The 14,835-nt window shown below is 40.1% G+C and overlaps 1 protein-coding gene across 45 annotated transcripts in view; it reads left to right on the top strand.

Moving 5' to 3' along the window:
- The window catches only part of RBFOX1 (RNA binding fox-1 homolog 1), a 1,470,157-nt gene that overhangs the window by 389,304 nt on the left and 1,066,018 nt on the right, over window positions 1-14,835 (top strand). For 6 of the 45 annotated variants that reach the window (XM_071211401.1, XM_071211405.1, XM_058286511.2 and 3 more), the window contains exon 1: window positions 10,127-10,283. The exons of 31 other annotated variants lie outside the window; for them this stretch is intronic. Coding sequence is in view for 5 of the 14 variants with exons in the window: in XM_058286500.2 (XP_058142483.1) it covers window positions 9,887-9,931 (45 nt within the window). In the remaining 9 variants the exon portion in view is untranslated. Of the gene's footprint in view, window positions 1-9,570; window positions 9,932-10,084; window positions 10,284-14,835 lie in introns of those variants that run through there. 8 more of the 45 variants (XM_058286500.2, XM_058286515.1, XM_058286504.2 and 5 more) reach the window with 8 other exon arrangements.

Here is a 14,835-nt window from a genome sequence, read left to right as displayed (position 1 = left end):
AGAAACTAGATGGGGCATTGTCCATAGATGAAAATTTTTCATCAAGCTAGAGCTGGCTATTTACTTTGGAGAAGATAACCCATTATGCACTACCTAGATAGATAGAAAGGGAGTATGTTAAAAAATGTAATGTGTGATGCAGATGGTTACAGTAACAGTTGTTATTGCTTGAGTTAACCACTCCATTTTAGTAGTTATAAACTAGTCATGAATATTAAATGTGTGACTATCAATATATGAAAGCGTAGATGTGACACAGTAGTGGCTTCAGGATATTTATTCAAATATAGTTTAGGACTTGATCAACAACTGTGTCCTACTGTGCTGACTTGGATGTCGATGATATCAAATATCAGCATCTATCTACTCTTCCAAGACCACCTTGCCTGTGTCCATGCTTTCAGGTTTGTATTCTCATGAATTCCAGATGGTCTCCAGTCTCCCCACTGAGTTCCATACTTAAATGGGAATTACACAAACGGTTGCCTCCTGGATAGTTCCATCTGGATATCCCACAGACACACCCAATTCAACATGGCAAAAATAAGCCTCTTTTTTTTCCCCCAAATCTTTATCTGATGCTCCTGAACTGGGTCCTTGGCACCCCCATTCATCTATGACTTATAGTCCAGATCTAGGAGCTGGCTTGGTTTCTTGTGCTCTTTCTTCCTTGTTTAACCATTCCCACCCACATGAAACTTTCATTCATTTGGTGAGTCCTGTTGATTCTATTTATGAAACTGTTTGTCAAATCCTTCCCATTAGGAAATGTCTAAGTTTGCACAAACTCTCATCATATTTTGGTCTGAAATCTAACAAAATATTCTCCTAATGGAGCTCCCTGACTCCGGCGGTGTTTTCTCCACAGTCCTTCTTGCTTGGCCTTCTTAACGCTCATTGCCATGCTTTCCTTGCAGACCTTGTTGCTTATTTTTATAACACTCAATCTCTTTACATGACATACAAGACCCTGTTTGATCTGATTTGTGACCACATTCTCTGCCTGGTCTTTGGCACAACAGCTGACTCAGTGGCACTTCTGTGCCTTTGCATAAGTTGTTTCCTCTGATTAGAATGTCTTTGTGCCTTATCTATATTGAACTAACTCCTATCCATCCTTTAAAACCCAATTCAAGCTTCACCATCTTTGTGAATTCTTTGAAATGTACCTAAGGCCCTTAGAGCAAGCAGCTGTCTTTATAAGCAGGTGCAGAACATGCTTTGTCTTTGTTATATCACTTATTATAGGAATTATAATAGTAGCTTATATAATAAATAATCACTTATAATTGCCTTCTTCCATAGACATATAGACACATTCAAATTTGTGTCTCTAGGTCTAACAAGTTTTCTGGAATACGGTGGACATTCATTTATAGAATGTTACTAGAATGAATCAATCAATTAGATTTTAGTGACTGTCTTAGGTAGCAAGACATCTTTATACTTACAAATTGAATAATAAATCCTTTATGGGAGTGGATGTAGCTCAAGTGGTTGAGCACCTGCTTACCATGTACAAGATCCCTGGTTCAATTCCCCGTATCTCCTAAAAGCAAACAAACAAAAGTGAAAAACAAACTCTCATTGGGGTGTGGGTGTAGCTCACTGGTCAAATGCCTGCTTCCCATATACAAAGTCCTGGGTTCAATCCCCGATACCTCCTAAAAATAAAGAAAATAAAAACACCCTCTCTCTGGTTCTGAGAGAATTTGTATTTCTTTTAGCTCTCACTATTTAAATTGCATTTCTGACAGGCTGACCCATCAGCCATTCTTCATGAAACATCATGAGACAGAAGGGAGGGGTTTATTCATCTCAATATTGAGATATTTTGTTTTTCTGCAAAGCAGAGTGATCAGGGGACTCCTTTACAGGCTGACCATGTCCTGCAAAATCCCAATTATGTCTATTCTAGCAAGGATGGAGGGTGTGGTTGAGATATTACAGGAGGTAGATTTGCATCAGGACACAATGAGAAAAAGGAGGACTAAGGAATAAAGCTTCCATTGGCCAAGGCAGCTACTTTTCTATCTCTGTCCTTCCCTGGAGTCACCCAGGTGCTTGTTTCTGCTTATTCCTCTGTCTCCCCTCCTTTCTCCTGGTTCTTTCTGGAGGTCATTTCTTTCTTTCTTTCTATAGACAGCTTCCCTTAATGGGTCATTAGACTCTACCATGAAATCTACCTGGTTTCCCATGTTCAGCTCTTGAAGCTCACCACTCCATCCTTTCCCAGCTCCAAATTTTCAGGAGAGAGACTTCATCCTGACCAGTTACAGTTATGTGTCTGACCCTGGTCCCTATATAAGGGACTGGTTGAGAGGAGGAATTTCTCTAAGAAACCTCAAAGGTGTGGGGGAAATGATGGGCCTCTCTGTGATAGGCATGGTGGAGAGTTTGGCTGAGCGTTTTCAGCCTTTCCATCTAAATCCTGGCATGAAGGCTAGCCTTGAACTGCTGGAAATTTCTGTTCCCATTCTATGCTTAGGGCAGCCCAAATCACGTCTTGGGAGTTAGGAATCCTGTTGTTTCCTTTTGATCCCTTTGTGAGGTGACCCATTGCTAACTCCTGTGACGTGAGGTGATTTGGGGTAAAGAGGGATCAGTAATCTTGTTTTTCATTTCTTTTCCTCTATTTTGTTTTCTACTGAGGGAATCCAAGGGAAAATTGTTCTAAACAAGATATTATGACCATTCAGGGATATCTTTAAACAAACCTCTTCCATCTTTCCAATGTCGATGTTGGTATAACTTGTCCTTCTCTCTATCTCCCCTCATCTATTGATCCTGGGCTCCAGGACAAACTGTAATATGTGAAAGTAAAATTTCCCTTGTGCCTCTAAGCTCTGACAGTTCTTAACCTGGCTCTCCCTTCTGGCCCCACCTACTTTTCACTTGTATCTTGGTTATTAGTAAACATGAATCACCCTCTGAGCCTCTTGGTTAGCAGAGTTTATGTCCACTTCATTTTTATAGCTCAACAGTGCAAATCAGAGGGTATTTACCCAATAAATGTTGGAATGGACCCAAAATAGGAAACAGATCCATGTAATAACACATCCTAACTACACCAGAATCCTATCTAAGGCACACATGCCCATTCCCACTCCAAATCATCTCAAAGTTGATTTCGTACTTAGCAGTTGCTAAAATCTCTCATTACTGTGTTTGTTGTCTGTCTTTCCCACTAGACCACAAGCTCCATGAGGGCTTGGGACTTGTTTAGCTTCTTTAGACAAGTTCCTAACAGGACTGAAGATAAATAATTGCTATTAGGAGAGAAGAATGAATGAATGAAGGATGCATAGATAGAATGAGGGAAGGAAAGAAGGAGGAAAGAAGGAGGAAAGGAGGGAAGGAAGGGTGAAAAGAGGGAAAGAGGGAGGCAGGAAGGAAGGAAGGAAGGAAGGAAGGAAGGAAGGAAGGAAGGAAGGAAGGAAGGAAGGAAGGAAGGAAGGAAGGAAGGAGACATAATGGTATTATTATCCAAACAGCTTCCATTTTGAACACTAACCCTTTCTTCATCTCAAGGATATTCTCATTCCAGAACAAACATGGAGAAAGCTTTCAGGAGTATCCACCCTTTAATCAGATCCCATAGTCCAAAGCTGAAACACAGTGAAGAAAGCGAATATTTTCCTGTCAATTGGCCAAACCAGAGCCAAAGGCTTTTGAGGAGGCACTTAAAGAATTTTCAGTTTGCAATTGTGCAGAAGCTGTTGTTCAGGTAATTTAACATTGATTTTAGTTTAAAAGGCAATTAAGACAAAATGGGCAGCCACTAGCCACTTACCTTAAATAAGCTTAGATTTGAATTGCTCCCATTACCACCTTTGTTTTCTATGCTTGAGTTTTTCTATGCTAATTTAGCATGTAATGGTGTAGTGGCAGACGTGGCACAGGTGGATGGAAGAGGGAACCCTTCTAGGCAGCTGGTTATTGAAAAAGGAAATAGTTGGTCCAAAAGTGGTCCCCAGTGAGACGAGTTCTTTTTTATACCAGTGCTAAGAATATGGGTTAATATAACTTTCCAGGAATCTGGTACTTTTTATTTAGGTCTAACAGCCTAAACTTAACAGTTCTACTTCTAGAAATGTACCCTAAAGGAATGAACAGGAACAAGACCAAAATACAGCGTCAAGGATGTTCGAAGCAGTGTTATTTAACATGGGGTAAAAGGAAATTGTACATCATTATCATACAATACCAAAAGTGAAGTTACCTATTTTTATTTGCAGAAAATGTTCATGACACATTGTGAAGTGCAGAAAGATTATAAGGTTGCTGATATGATAGACAATTGTGTGCTAACTTTTTAGTGTATACATAGTGCAAATGTCTGAAGTGGACAGATACATAACAAAATGTTAAATGTGGTTATCTTAGGGTGGTAAAATAATGATGTGGATTTTTCTCCCTGTGCTTTTCTGAATTTTGGAACCATTTCACCGAAAATATGCTGTGGTTTTATAAAATACGAAGCATTGAAAACAAGATTTGTTTGTTGCACTGCTATTAGAACACCTCTCTCGAGATGTGCACGATACATCCCATCTCAAGGAATGGGTTATGTGTGTGTGCTAAATTATGGGGAGGGTAGCCTGGATATTTAGTTGTAATAATTCTGTTTCTTGCTTGAAGAAAGTCTGCTAAGCTTCATTAAGAAAGGTCGTTCACCTGGCTCTAGTTTAAAGTTGTAAGGTATAGCACACTCTAAAATATGCCCAAGTGATTCATGCATTTGTCTATTAGAAAATGTAGTCATTTACCACCAACCAATGTTGAGCTAATGGGATCCATTTAGGACTATAACCACAACAAGTCCACCATAAATCGTATGCCTTCCCATCTGAATATGCTTCATTAAGCTCACCTTTCTCAATGCAACGGGATTATTAGATGTCAGGACGAAGGAAATCATTAGGTCCAACTGTTCTAATCCTGCCAAGCACCAATGTGGTTTCTATGTAATTTTTTTTTTCTCATTTGGTTTCTGCTTTGTGCTTTTCTAAGGGAAAATATTTTCAGACTGGTAAAGAAGTAATATTACAGTATTGCAAGGCCTATCTCAGTAGGTCATTTCCATAACTTCCTGCAGAAAGGATAATCTATGTCGCATTTTACTTCAAGGATAAGATTGATTTTTATAAAAAATCTTTAGTGCATTGAAGCTTAGCCATTTTTTCCACATGAAGAAGCAATTACATGCTGGAGTTTTCCAGAAATGTTAGGTAAGTGTAAGGCAAACTTTGATATATGTTGAAGGCCTTGTCATCCAACATAGGAAGACAATGCATTTCCTTGGCAAGAAACATGATTTTGGCATATCAGCAGGCATCACCACTGACCTGCTAGTGGTAGCCACCAGTGTCTTGTATTGCATCTAATTGGTAAATATAGGGAATACCTGAGAAGGAAATAATGAGCACCTGAATTTCCACTACCAGAAATGAAACATTTTGGATGATTTATTACCCATATGTAATAAATTAGATATTTATGTATGTGTGTGTGTGTGTGTGTGTATATATATATATATATATACACACTTTAAAAAAGGCCTATACATAAGCATGCACTCACTTTTCTTATTAAAGTTATATATATGTGTGTGTGTCTCTTTGTGTGTATATATTTAAATAGTCTATGTGTATATAAAACAAACCATGTCACCTTTTAAAAAATATAAAACCAATATGCAACTGATCTCTACAAAGGAGAAAGAGATAGAGTCTCTCAGTTCTACCTTGAAAACCACCCTCCTAGGAGTGGATGTGGCTCAAAGAATTGTGCACCCCCCTCCCACATGGAAGGTTCCAGGTTCGATTCCCAGTGCCTCCTAAAGAAGACAAACAAGCAGTGTGCAGACATCAAGCAAAAACAACGAGCAGATAATGAGCAAGTTAATGAGCGAACAACAAGCAGACAATTAGCAAAAACAAACGAGCAGGGAATGGATGTAGATCAAGCAGTTGAGTGCCCACCTCGCAATTGGAGGTCCCGGATTTGGTTCTAAAAACAGTTTGTTTTGCCTCCTAAAGAAAAAACAAGCAGACAACGAGCAGAGCAAAACCAATGAACAAACAGACAAGAGAGCCAACTCAGGGAAAAAAACACCCTTCCCTAGAGATAACCGCTGTCATGAATTTGGGGGTCCATTCTTCTAGGCCAGTGGCTGGCAACCTTTGTTTTCCAGAGCCAGTAAATATTGTGGGCTTCCTGGGCTACCTGGTCTTGGTCACAACTACTCAGCTCCAGCCTTGTACCATGGAAGCAGTCACAGACAGTACATAAATGAATAGGGGTGGCTGTATTCCAAGAAAGCTACATTCATGGACACTGAAATTGGAATTTCATATAATTTCCCTATCACAAAATATTATTTTTCTTTTGAATTCCCCTACCATTAAAAAATATAAAAACCTTTCTTAGTGGGTGGCTATATACAAAAATAGGCAGTGACCTTATTTGGCTCAGGGTTGAATTTGGCTGGCCCCTATTCTCGACTGCTTTTCTTATATTCACAGATGCTTATTTTTCTATGTAAAATCCATAGTGTTATTTTACATGTGCATTTTCTTTCATAAAAGGTATGATAGTGCATAAATAATTTATGATTTGCTATTTAATCTGAGAAATGCATACATACACACACATATAGTTTGTAGTAGATTAAATTATTTAGACATGTTCCTAATCTTAATCCAAATTCCTGAGAGTATGAACCCGTTGTAAACAGGATCTCTTGAAGGTGTTGTTTTAGCCTCAGGTGTGGCCCAACTAGATAAGGTGGGGTCTTACTAGGGATTTCCTGGAGACCTTGTAGATGGAAAGAAACTAGAAGCCAGAGAGAGAAGACCACAGGGAAAAGCTGGAAGTCAAGGGGACTCAGAAGAGGAAGGAAAGGATATTGACGTGTGAGGCAGGCCCCAGGGATTGCTTGGCCAACACCGAGTATTATGGACTTTGGGGAAAGTCAGCCTTGCTGATGCATCGATTGTGGCCTTCTCTACCCTTAGAAAAGCCATGAGCTAATACATTCTCATGGCATAAGCCAGTCCTTTATATGGCATTTGTCATAGCAGAGCTGGTAAACCAAGACACAGTTGCACCATGTAGTATGTATAGTTATCTTTATCTCGATCCATAGATACATCTACATAGCTGTACAATTCCCAGATTGCTTTAGTCAATAGTTTACACTACTATATAATAGTCCATATTATCATACATTATATATTTTTTACACTGCATGGCCATTGGTTTGCTCTTTCTTTTCCCTTCCCTTTCCTTTCCCTCTTCCTCTACTCTTTCCCCCTTCCCCCTTTCCCCTTCCCTCTTTCCCCTTTCCTTCCCTTTTCCCATTACAAGCAGTGCTGTAATTAACATGCATGAGACATGCCTTACGCCTGTTTTGTTCAGGTAGATAGAAGTAGAACTGCTCAGTTACAGGGTGTTCATAGTTTCCATTTTAAAAGATACTAGCAAATCAGCTTCCAGAGTGACAGCATTGATTTATACTCCCACTGACACTGAGGGAAACTTCCCTCTCAAGCACTCTTGATTTTGATGATTTCATTCATTGCTGTGGAGGATGGGAGGAAAGACTCAGACTTACTTACGTGTCATCCTATTTGATAGCCACAGATGCTACTCTATACCTGTCTTTCTCTTTTGGTGAGTACAGACTCTGTTTTAACTCTTCGCTATGCTAGTTACACATGAGAATAGCAATTTATATCAATAACCAGATTTGGCAACATCTGCCAAGGTTGTCCCACTCTATGATTAAATGGCCATATGTGCCCAAGAACACAGGGACGATGGGGCTGTAATTAGGGTTTGTTGTCTCTCTACCTCCCTCTTCCACCATCCTTAACTTCAAATAACCTTGCTTTTGTGAATTGATTTTTGAATCAAGTTATTCCACTGAGAATGCCCGTTTTTCCTGTGACTATTACAATGCTATGTTTTTCTATATCTGTGTAATTACACAGGATTTTCATTTAGCAAGTCTAGAAATCTTTCCCCATTTTATTTGATGCCACTAAAACCCATGTTTACAGGATGATATGTGGCTTATATTAGAAGTTCACTTTAAAATAATCAGGGAGTAGCATATATCATGTGCTGTACAATCACCATGAAACAAAATCTTACCCAATTTTTATCTTAGACTCCTTTAAATGCCACTGACCCTGAGGAAACACATATAAAGTTTTCTTAACTCCACGAGGAGAAAGTTAAACACTGTACTAATGGTATATTAAAAAGCAAACTTAATGCACAGGAAAAAAAACTTGCATCATTTTGTTACTGGTGTGACAAAGATAAATGACGGTTGAGCATAGAGTTGGCATGTTTGAAAAACCTGGAAATATTGCTCTCTAGATTTGGAGATGCAATAAATGTGAAAATAAATACTTGAAAGATTTATAAGTATTTTAAGATTTGCTTACCAATACATCAAATCCAAATGAGTTGTGCACAAGGACTTTAACCAAGATAAAGTACCCAAGAAGATTACAAAGATTATAGAGGAAGCCTCTGGGTATTTCATTTTTAATCAAGTAAATGATATATATATATATATATATATATATATATGTGTGTGTGTATATATATATGCACACACATATATGCAGTCTTCTTTATGGAATAGATTCCTTTCCTTGGACTAAAATGTGTTGAAGATGCAAGATGATCTTAATGCATATAGTTTGCATTCTGACTGTGAAAAAAATTTTTCTTTTCCTATATTCCCAAAACTCACTTCCCCAATAAGCAATTGTTTGGTACATAAAAAGCAACCGAGTAGGAATATCTAGTAGGAATATCTAGAACCTTGTATAAAACATTTCTATGAAAAAAATGAATAGTCTATAAGGATATTTTTAGGGGTAGGTTTTACTTTGTTGCTGTTAATTCAAGGTAAAGGAATTTTATAGGTGATTTTTAAAGTTCATCAGGACACTGTAGAGGTTTCCTCCTGAAAACAGATTCAAATTTTAGAGCATTCTCAATTAGTGCATAATATGTAAGGCATTTGAAGAGATTCCAATGCTTTAGCTACCGAATAAAGTAAAACTGCTTCCTGGGAGAAAAACTTCATGAGAGCACGTCAGCATTGTTTTTGTTTTGTTTTGTTTTGTTGGGGGGGGGGGGGATGAAAGGGAAGGTGATGAGTTTTCCATCTTTTACTAGTATTTGTCTATGAGGTAGCATATGGGAACTCATAAATACTGTCCCATGGACATTTTGAATAATGCAGGAGAAGTCTAAGTAATTGGAAGCGCCTCCATCCTGCCTTCAGACATTCCGTTGCTCGCGAGTTAAAATTACTTATCAAGTGTGGACTGGGCGGGCTGTGCAAGGTGCCCTATTCTGTCATGTGGTCTATATTTAATGCTTGAAAGGACAAGGGAAGGGGCTCGTGCAGGAGAGCGAGACCCAGCCGCTAGTCCTGCGCTTTGCAACTGCGCCTCCGAGGCGCGGAGGCGGCACCCACCCTGCCTGGCCGTCCACCGCCTTCCCCGGGCTCAGACTTCGCAAAACAATTTGACCAGCGTTTTGGCGCGGAGGCCGAGGCCGCCTGGGCAGCGGGTCTCGGGCGCCGCAGCGTCCGCCGCTCTTTGGTGGCCTCCCTTTGTGTGCGTCTGTGTGTTGATCGCCTCCTGCGCTCAGGCTGCGCGCTCGCTCCCTGCGCCTTCTGCACCTGCTGGTGGCGGTGTCAGGCTGCCAGGCGGCCCTGGCGAGCGAAGGCGCAGCGCGCACGACAGATGACTGGAGTCATTTACATTGCTAGCACGTGGGTGCCGTTTGCTGTTTCCTCGGACTTCTCCCGCGTTCTCCCGGTGAAGAAGCAGGAGGCACTTTGCAGCCGACAATGAAATCTTGGCAGCTAATTGCAGTCGTGGGAGATGCCCTTCAGGTAAGGCGAGAGGCTGGAAACACTGGCAGGGAAGGAGAGCGAGAGAAAGAGCAAGCAGCTTCTGCAGAGGCTTCCCGAAGCTCGAAGCTCACTGAATCTGCAGGAGGCGGGGAAGGGAGCCGGGGACTGGGGGGGCGGGCGGCGGGGGGAGGAGTGTGCAAACTGACATTTTTGGCTGCCTGTGACTGAGGCGGCGCAGCCAGCCGCTGTCCAGCGTGAACGCGGGGAGGGTGGCGGCGTGCGCCTCCCGGGCTGCTGGTGAGAATAGGGACCTGGCCGCGGATGGAATCCGGGAAAGCCAAAGCAGCGATGGAAGTATGTGGTCGCGTTGGCAGCGCGTGAATGGGACACGGTACGTAAGCTCCGCTCCGGGGAACTCGGAGGCTGCGCCCGGGACTGCCTCGCCCTGCGCGCCCTGCGCCGGGCCGGATGCCTGCAGGGACCGAGGGGCGTTTCGAGAGGGCTTGGGTGCCCCGAGACGAATCGATTTTCTTTACCCCCTGGAAGTTAGCGGGGAACTTCATTGCCGGTGCTCATTGGCTCCGTTTAACTTTATTCCCGGAGATGAATGAGCGTTTAGAAGGAACGATGTGAAAGTCCCAATAGGCTAGCGACGGCTTTGCAAGAGATGCGCGGTTCTTCAAATGAGGGATTTGGGAAATGACTGGCCAGATGGGGCTTGCGTTTGCAAAGTTGGCAAGCTCACGTTCCAAGGGGGCGCCTGCACGCGCGTGTGGGCATATGCATTGTGTGTTTGTGTAAACATGTCTCCCGAGCTCGCTGTGCTCCTGCGCTCCCTCGCTCTTCTGCTTTCCCTGATTCCCAGGCAAGAGTGATTCCGCTGACAATATCCAGTGTGCTTTGACTTGTGAGATAGGCTCAGTGCCATTTTATCAAGTGGAATAAGAACCCAAAGGTTGCCCTTCTTGAGAGATCAACTTGGGGGAGATGTTCATTGCCTTCTAACATGAGAGGATTAATTGTCAAACGTTTTTAAAATAGACAAAATGTTGAATACGCCACTTCTCAGCCTAGACAGATGAACCAGAAGACTCCAGCTCAGCCTACCCCTCCAGCCATCATTTCCAGATTGTGGTGAAACTGGTGATTGTACTTACTTGTTTCAGGTACAAGGTTGTTTCCCCTCCTATTTTAGAGGGGGCCAAGGGAAACTCCAAATCCAAAAGTTTTGTTGGGAGTAACATCTTAGGAAAATTATCATGAACTCATTTGTTAAAAGAGTCACTTTCCAAATATCTTTAGATATCTGAAACTGTACGCACTGTTCATATGATCTGAGATTTGGTCGCACACCGAATAATATGATTTAAATGGAGGCAGTGAAGATGTGCAACGGTCTACTTGGATAGCTGAGCTAAGCAGTCAATTATTTGGCTTGAGACTCTTAAAATCTTTCTCGGCTGTGTTCCCTAATCTTAATCAAAACGTATATTCAGAAATCCAAAATGCATGCATAAAAATCTGCTCCTGAAATGGGGGAAGTTGCTTTTGTGGTTTGTTGTGATTACGTTTGAACAGGGTAGTTTTTTAAGAAAGTCTCCCAAGTCCATCAGCAACAGCTGTTTACCATTCACGGTCATGGGATGCTAGCAGCCCTGGGGTCTTCCTACAAGAGGCAGGAGTTCCTGGCTCTCTCCTGCCAGCCACGCTCCCCTTGTACTCCTTTAACTCCCAGGTCATGTGGAGAAAAGTGCTTCCCTGAAGAGCTGGGAGGGGGCTCTCGGGAGAAGAGAGGTTTCCTCCCTTCCTATCCTCCCCTCCCATTTTTTCTTTCTCTCTCTCTCCCTCCCTAGCTTTCTTTTATTATTCATCCACCTTCTTTTCATTCTTTCCTTCTGCCTTGTTTAAAAATCTGAAACACAGAACGCTTTTCAGATATCTTCAGCTACATTCTATTTTAATAAATGCTTTGCACCCTGAAGGAAGACTGTACTTTTATTTTATTTTTTTAACTTTTTGGAATTCTCTGATCACATACAGGAATTAATATCAGACAATACTACTGTGTACTATTCCTATAAAAAAAAGCAAATATTCAAACTTTTCTTGTTATTTTAACTTAACCTGGAAAATGCTGCCACTACATGAAAAGAGCTGAAACTTTTCTCTGCAGTCATGGAGAGAAGGCTTTTACAAAGATGCTCTTTGCCTTTTGTAACTTTATTAAAGGGCTAAGCATATTTTTTGCATTTCTCTTTGATAAACTTGATCCTCAAACTTCTATTTTCTTTATTGCCTGTCTTAACTTTTGAGTCTGGATTCATTTTAATCTTTATTTACTTGGACTTAGTAGAATTAACTACCACTCTAGACTTACGGGCTTGCTCATTTGTTACGTTTCATGAAAATAGTTTCTATTTGGTTGTGTTGCTCTTAAAAAGAACAGCTATTCATTTTTCCATTTTTTTTTCTCTCTCTGGACAACTATGACACAAACGTTGAAGTGATCTCAGATAAGGTTTTTTTTGCAACACTTGTGTTCTTTTAAATGACAGTTGTTAAGATGTTGAGAACATATTGTGATATTTTGAGACTACTATGTAATCAGACAACACATTTCTTACTGCTTTTGATTTGATTATTGAAAACCCATTTGGAAAGGAAGATCTTGAACTAAATAAATACTACCTAATCCAATGAAACATAATTTTGGTTTTGTTTTCTCTCCTATTTTATAATTTCTTATATTACGTTTTGAAAAGTTTACAATACCAGAAGGATGGAACAATTAAATTGATATTCATTGGTCTGAAAGAGGAAGGAAATGTTTGAAACATTAATAAAACTTTTATTTATGATTAATTTTTAGCTTTCATTTAATTTCATATGTGTTAATCTGAAAGGCACTGTGGCGGGGAGGTGAGTATGTCCTTTAAAAGTAATTCTAATGGGTTTAAAATGAAAAGTCCTTTCCATAATCTCCCTCTTTTGTTGCTCTTCTGAAGAAAATAAATAAACAGGGAGAAAAATCATTGACCCTTGAGTTTTTGCACTTTAGACTTCATTTTTGTGTTACACCCAAAAACTTCTTCTGAGTGTAATAATACCTTTGATCTATGCACGTATTTTTGGATGTACACCTTTGTCTTTCCGCTTGTTTTCCTTCATCCTAATGCGGAGATGAACATTTGAGTATATTATGAGCAAGAGTAAATGGGAGCAATGAAAACCATAAAGAAATTTATAATTATGCATTTTTATTTACTTGAATTAAATCACATATAAATATATAAAGCAAAAATAGTACTGACGATTTAGTATTCATGCTGTCCCCTCTGCCTGCACTGCACTAACAAAATAAATTCATCCTTAAAAGTCAGCATTTAACACACAGTGCTTTGCTGGGAAACCATTGAATATTAAATAATTTAATAACTATATTTTTCCAAACAGTTTGCAGAGGTATTTTTGAAATGAATATAAATAAAGTTTACAGTGAAAAGTTGAGTGTGTGTGTGCATGTTTTGGTACCCAAAATGCTGAAACAGCTTGTGTCAGCTATCGCAATTCGTTTTGATTCAGCAAAACTAGGTTATGAATTCAAGCAATTAAAAATGACAGAAAGCCCAATTTTACTACCTAGATTAATATGCTTCCAATTTTCCTCCTCCATAATAATTTCAAAGAGTTCTTTCTGGTTAGGAGCCTGTACAACCTATAGGGTATTGGAAGTCCCCCATTTCACATTAGCTTATGATGTCTGGATACTTTGATGTAGAAAATGTAAATAGCGTCAACTGGGTAGTCTTAATACAATTTTATAATTTCACATTTGCTAGGGCTTATGAAATGTTTTCTGTTGAGTTTAAAGGAAGAAGAATGGTGGTCAGTTCCCTAGCATTAATCGATGGTGAATCATCTTTCAGCTAGTTTCAATCTCTTGAAAGCCAGTGAGGACTTTTCAAGAAATGATATAATTATAGTAGAAAATAGTGCACCCAGCTTCCAATGATGGCAGTGACATTTCTTTCTTTCCTTTTTTATTTTGCTTTGGTGGTCATGCTTATTACATTTTCTCTAATTTTGCAGAAACGAAGTCTACACATTTGGATTCATGTTTACCTGATTAGGTAAAGCTCACTGCCCTTTAAATGGATCTTTTTACTTACAGAGCAATGAGTAGAAAAGGTTTGCCTCATCTATTTTACCTCCAGGTTTTGGTCGGTTAGTTAATTTTTCTAACTTGGTTTGAACCTACTTTGATCACACACACTTGCGGTCAAGAAACCCCTTCCCCAGACCACTTACTTGGCCTCTGTACAACCACTGAAATATAAAACAACCACCGCCACCCATAGTCTTGGTGTCGGGTGCCTGCAGCTCTCCTGGGAAAGAAGACCCCTTCCGGATTATATCTGTTGAAGGCTTCTCCCAGGCTTTCGTTTTCGCTTTATGATAATTCTTCATCTGCATTTGTTGCCATTGATGTGTTTTTCTGATGTTTAAATGCAAGCTCTACTTGTGAGGGAATCGGTTACTTATCTGCTCATGGGATGAAAGACTCTAGTTGTTATCTGTTTTAGTCATTTGAATGTGTAAATAGAGACCTTCCATTTTTATTTTAAGGTGGATGAGGCTGAGGCTGATGATGTTCAAACCCATAAGCGATAAGAGTAACAAGCCAATACCAGTTTTTACCTGGACTATTATTGACCCCCTCTGTGTGTCAGGCAATGGGCAAGGAGCATTCACATGTTTTCTCTGGTCCTTCCCAAAGCCCTGCAAATTAGGACTGATTTAGAGATGGGTTAGCATTCTTTAAGATGTTTTGTAACTGGGCTAAGGGACAAGAATCCAGATTTTTCATACTCCATTCTGCAAAGATACCAGGGAAATGTACTAATCTAACATTTAGAAAGACAGATTTGCTACTTAACAATAAT

Source organism: Dasypus novemcinctus, chromosome 23 (genome assembly GCF_030445035.2).
Source record: "Dasypus novemcinctus isolate mDasNov1 chromosome 23, mDasNov1.1.hap2, whole genome shotgun sequence".
In the NCBI taxonomy this organism is placed as follows: Eukaryota; Metazoa; Chordata; class Mammalia; order Cingulata; family Dasypodidae; genus Dasypus; species Dasypus novemcinctus.
Note: the sequence above shows the minus strand (reverse complement) of the source record. Positions and strands in the feature narration are given on the sequence as shown.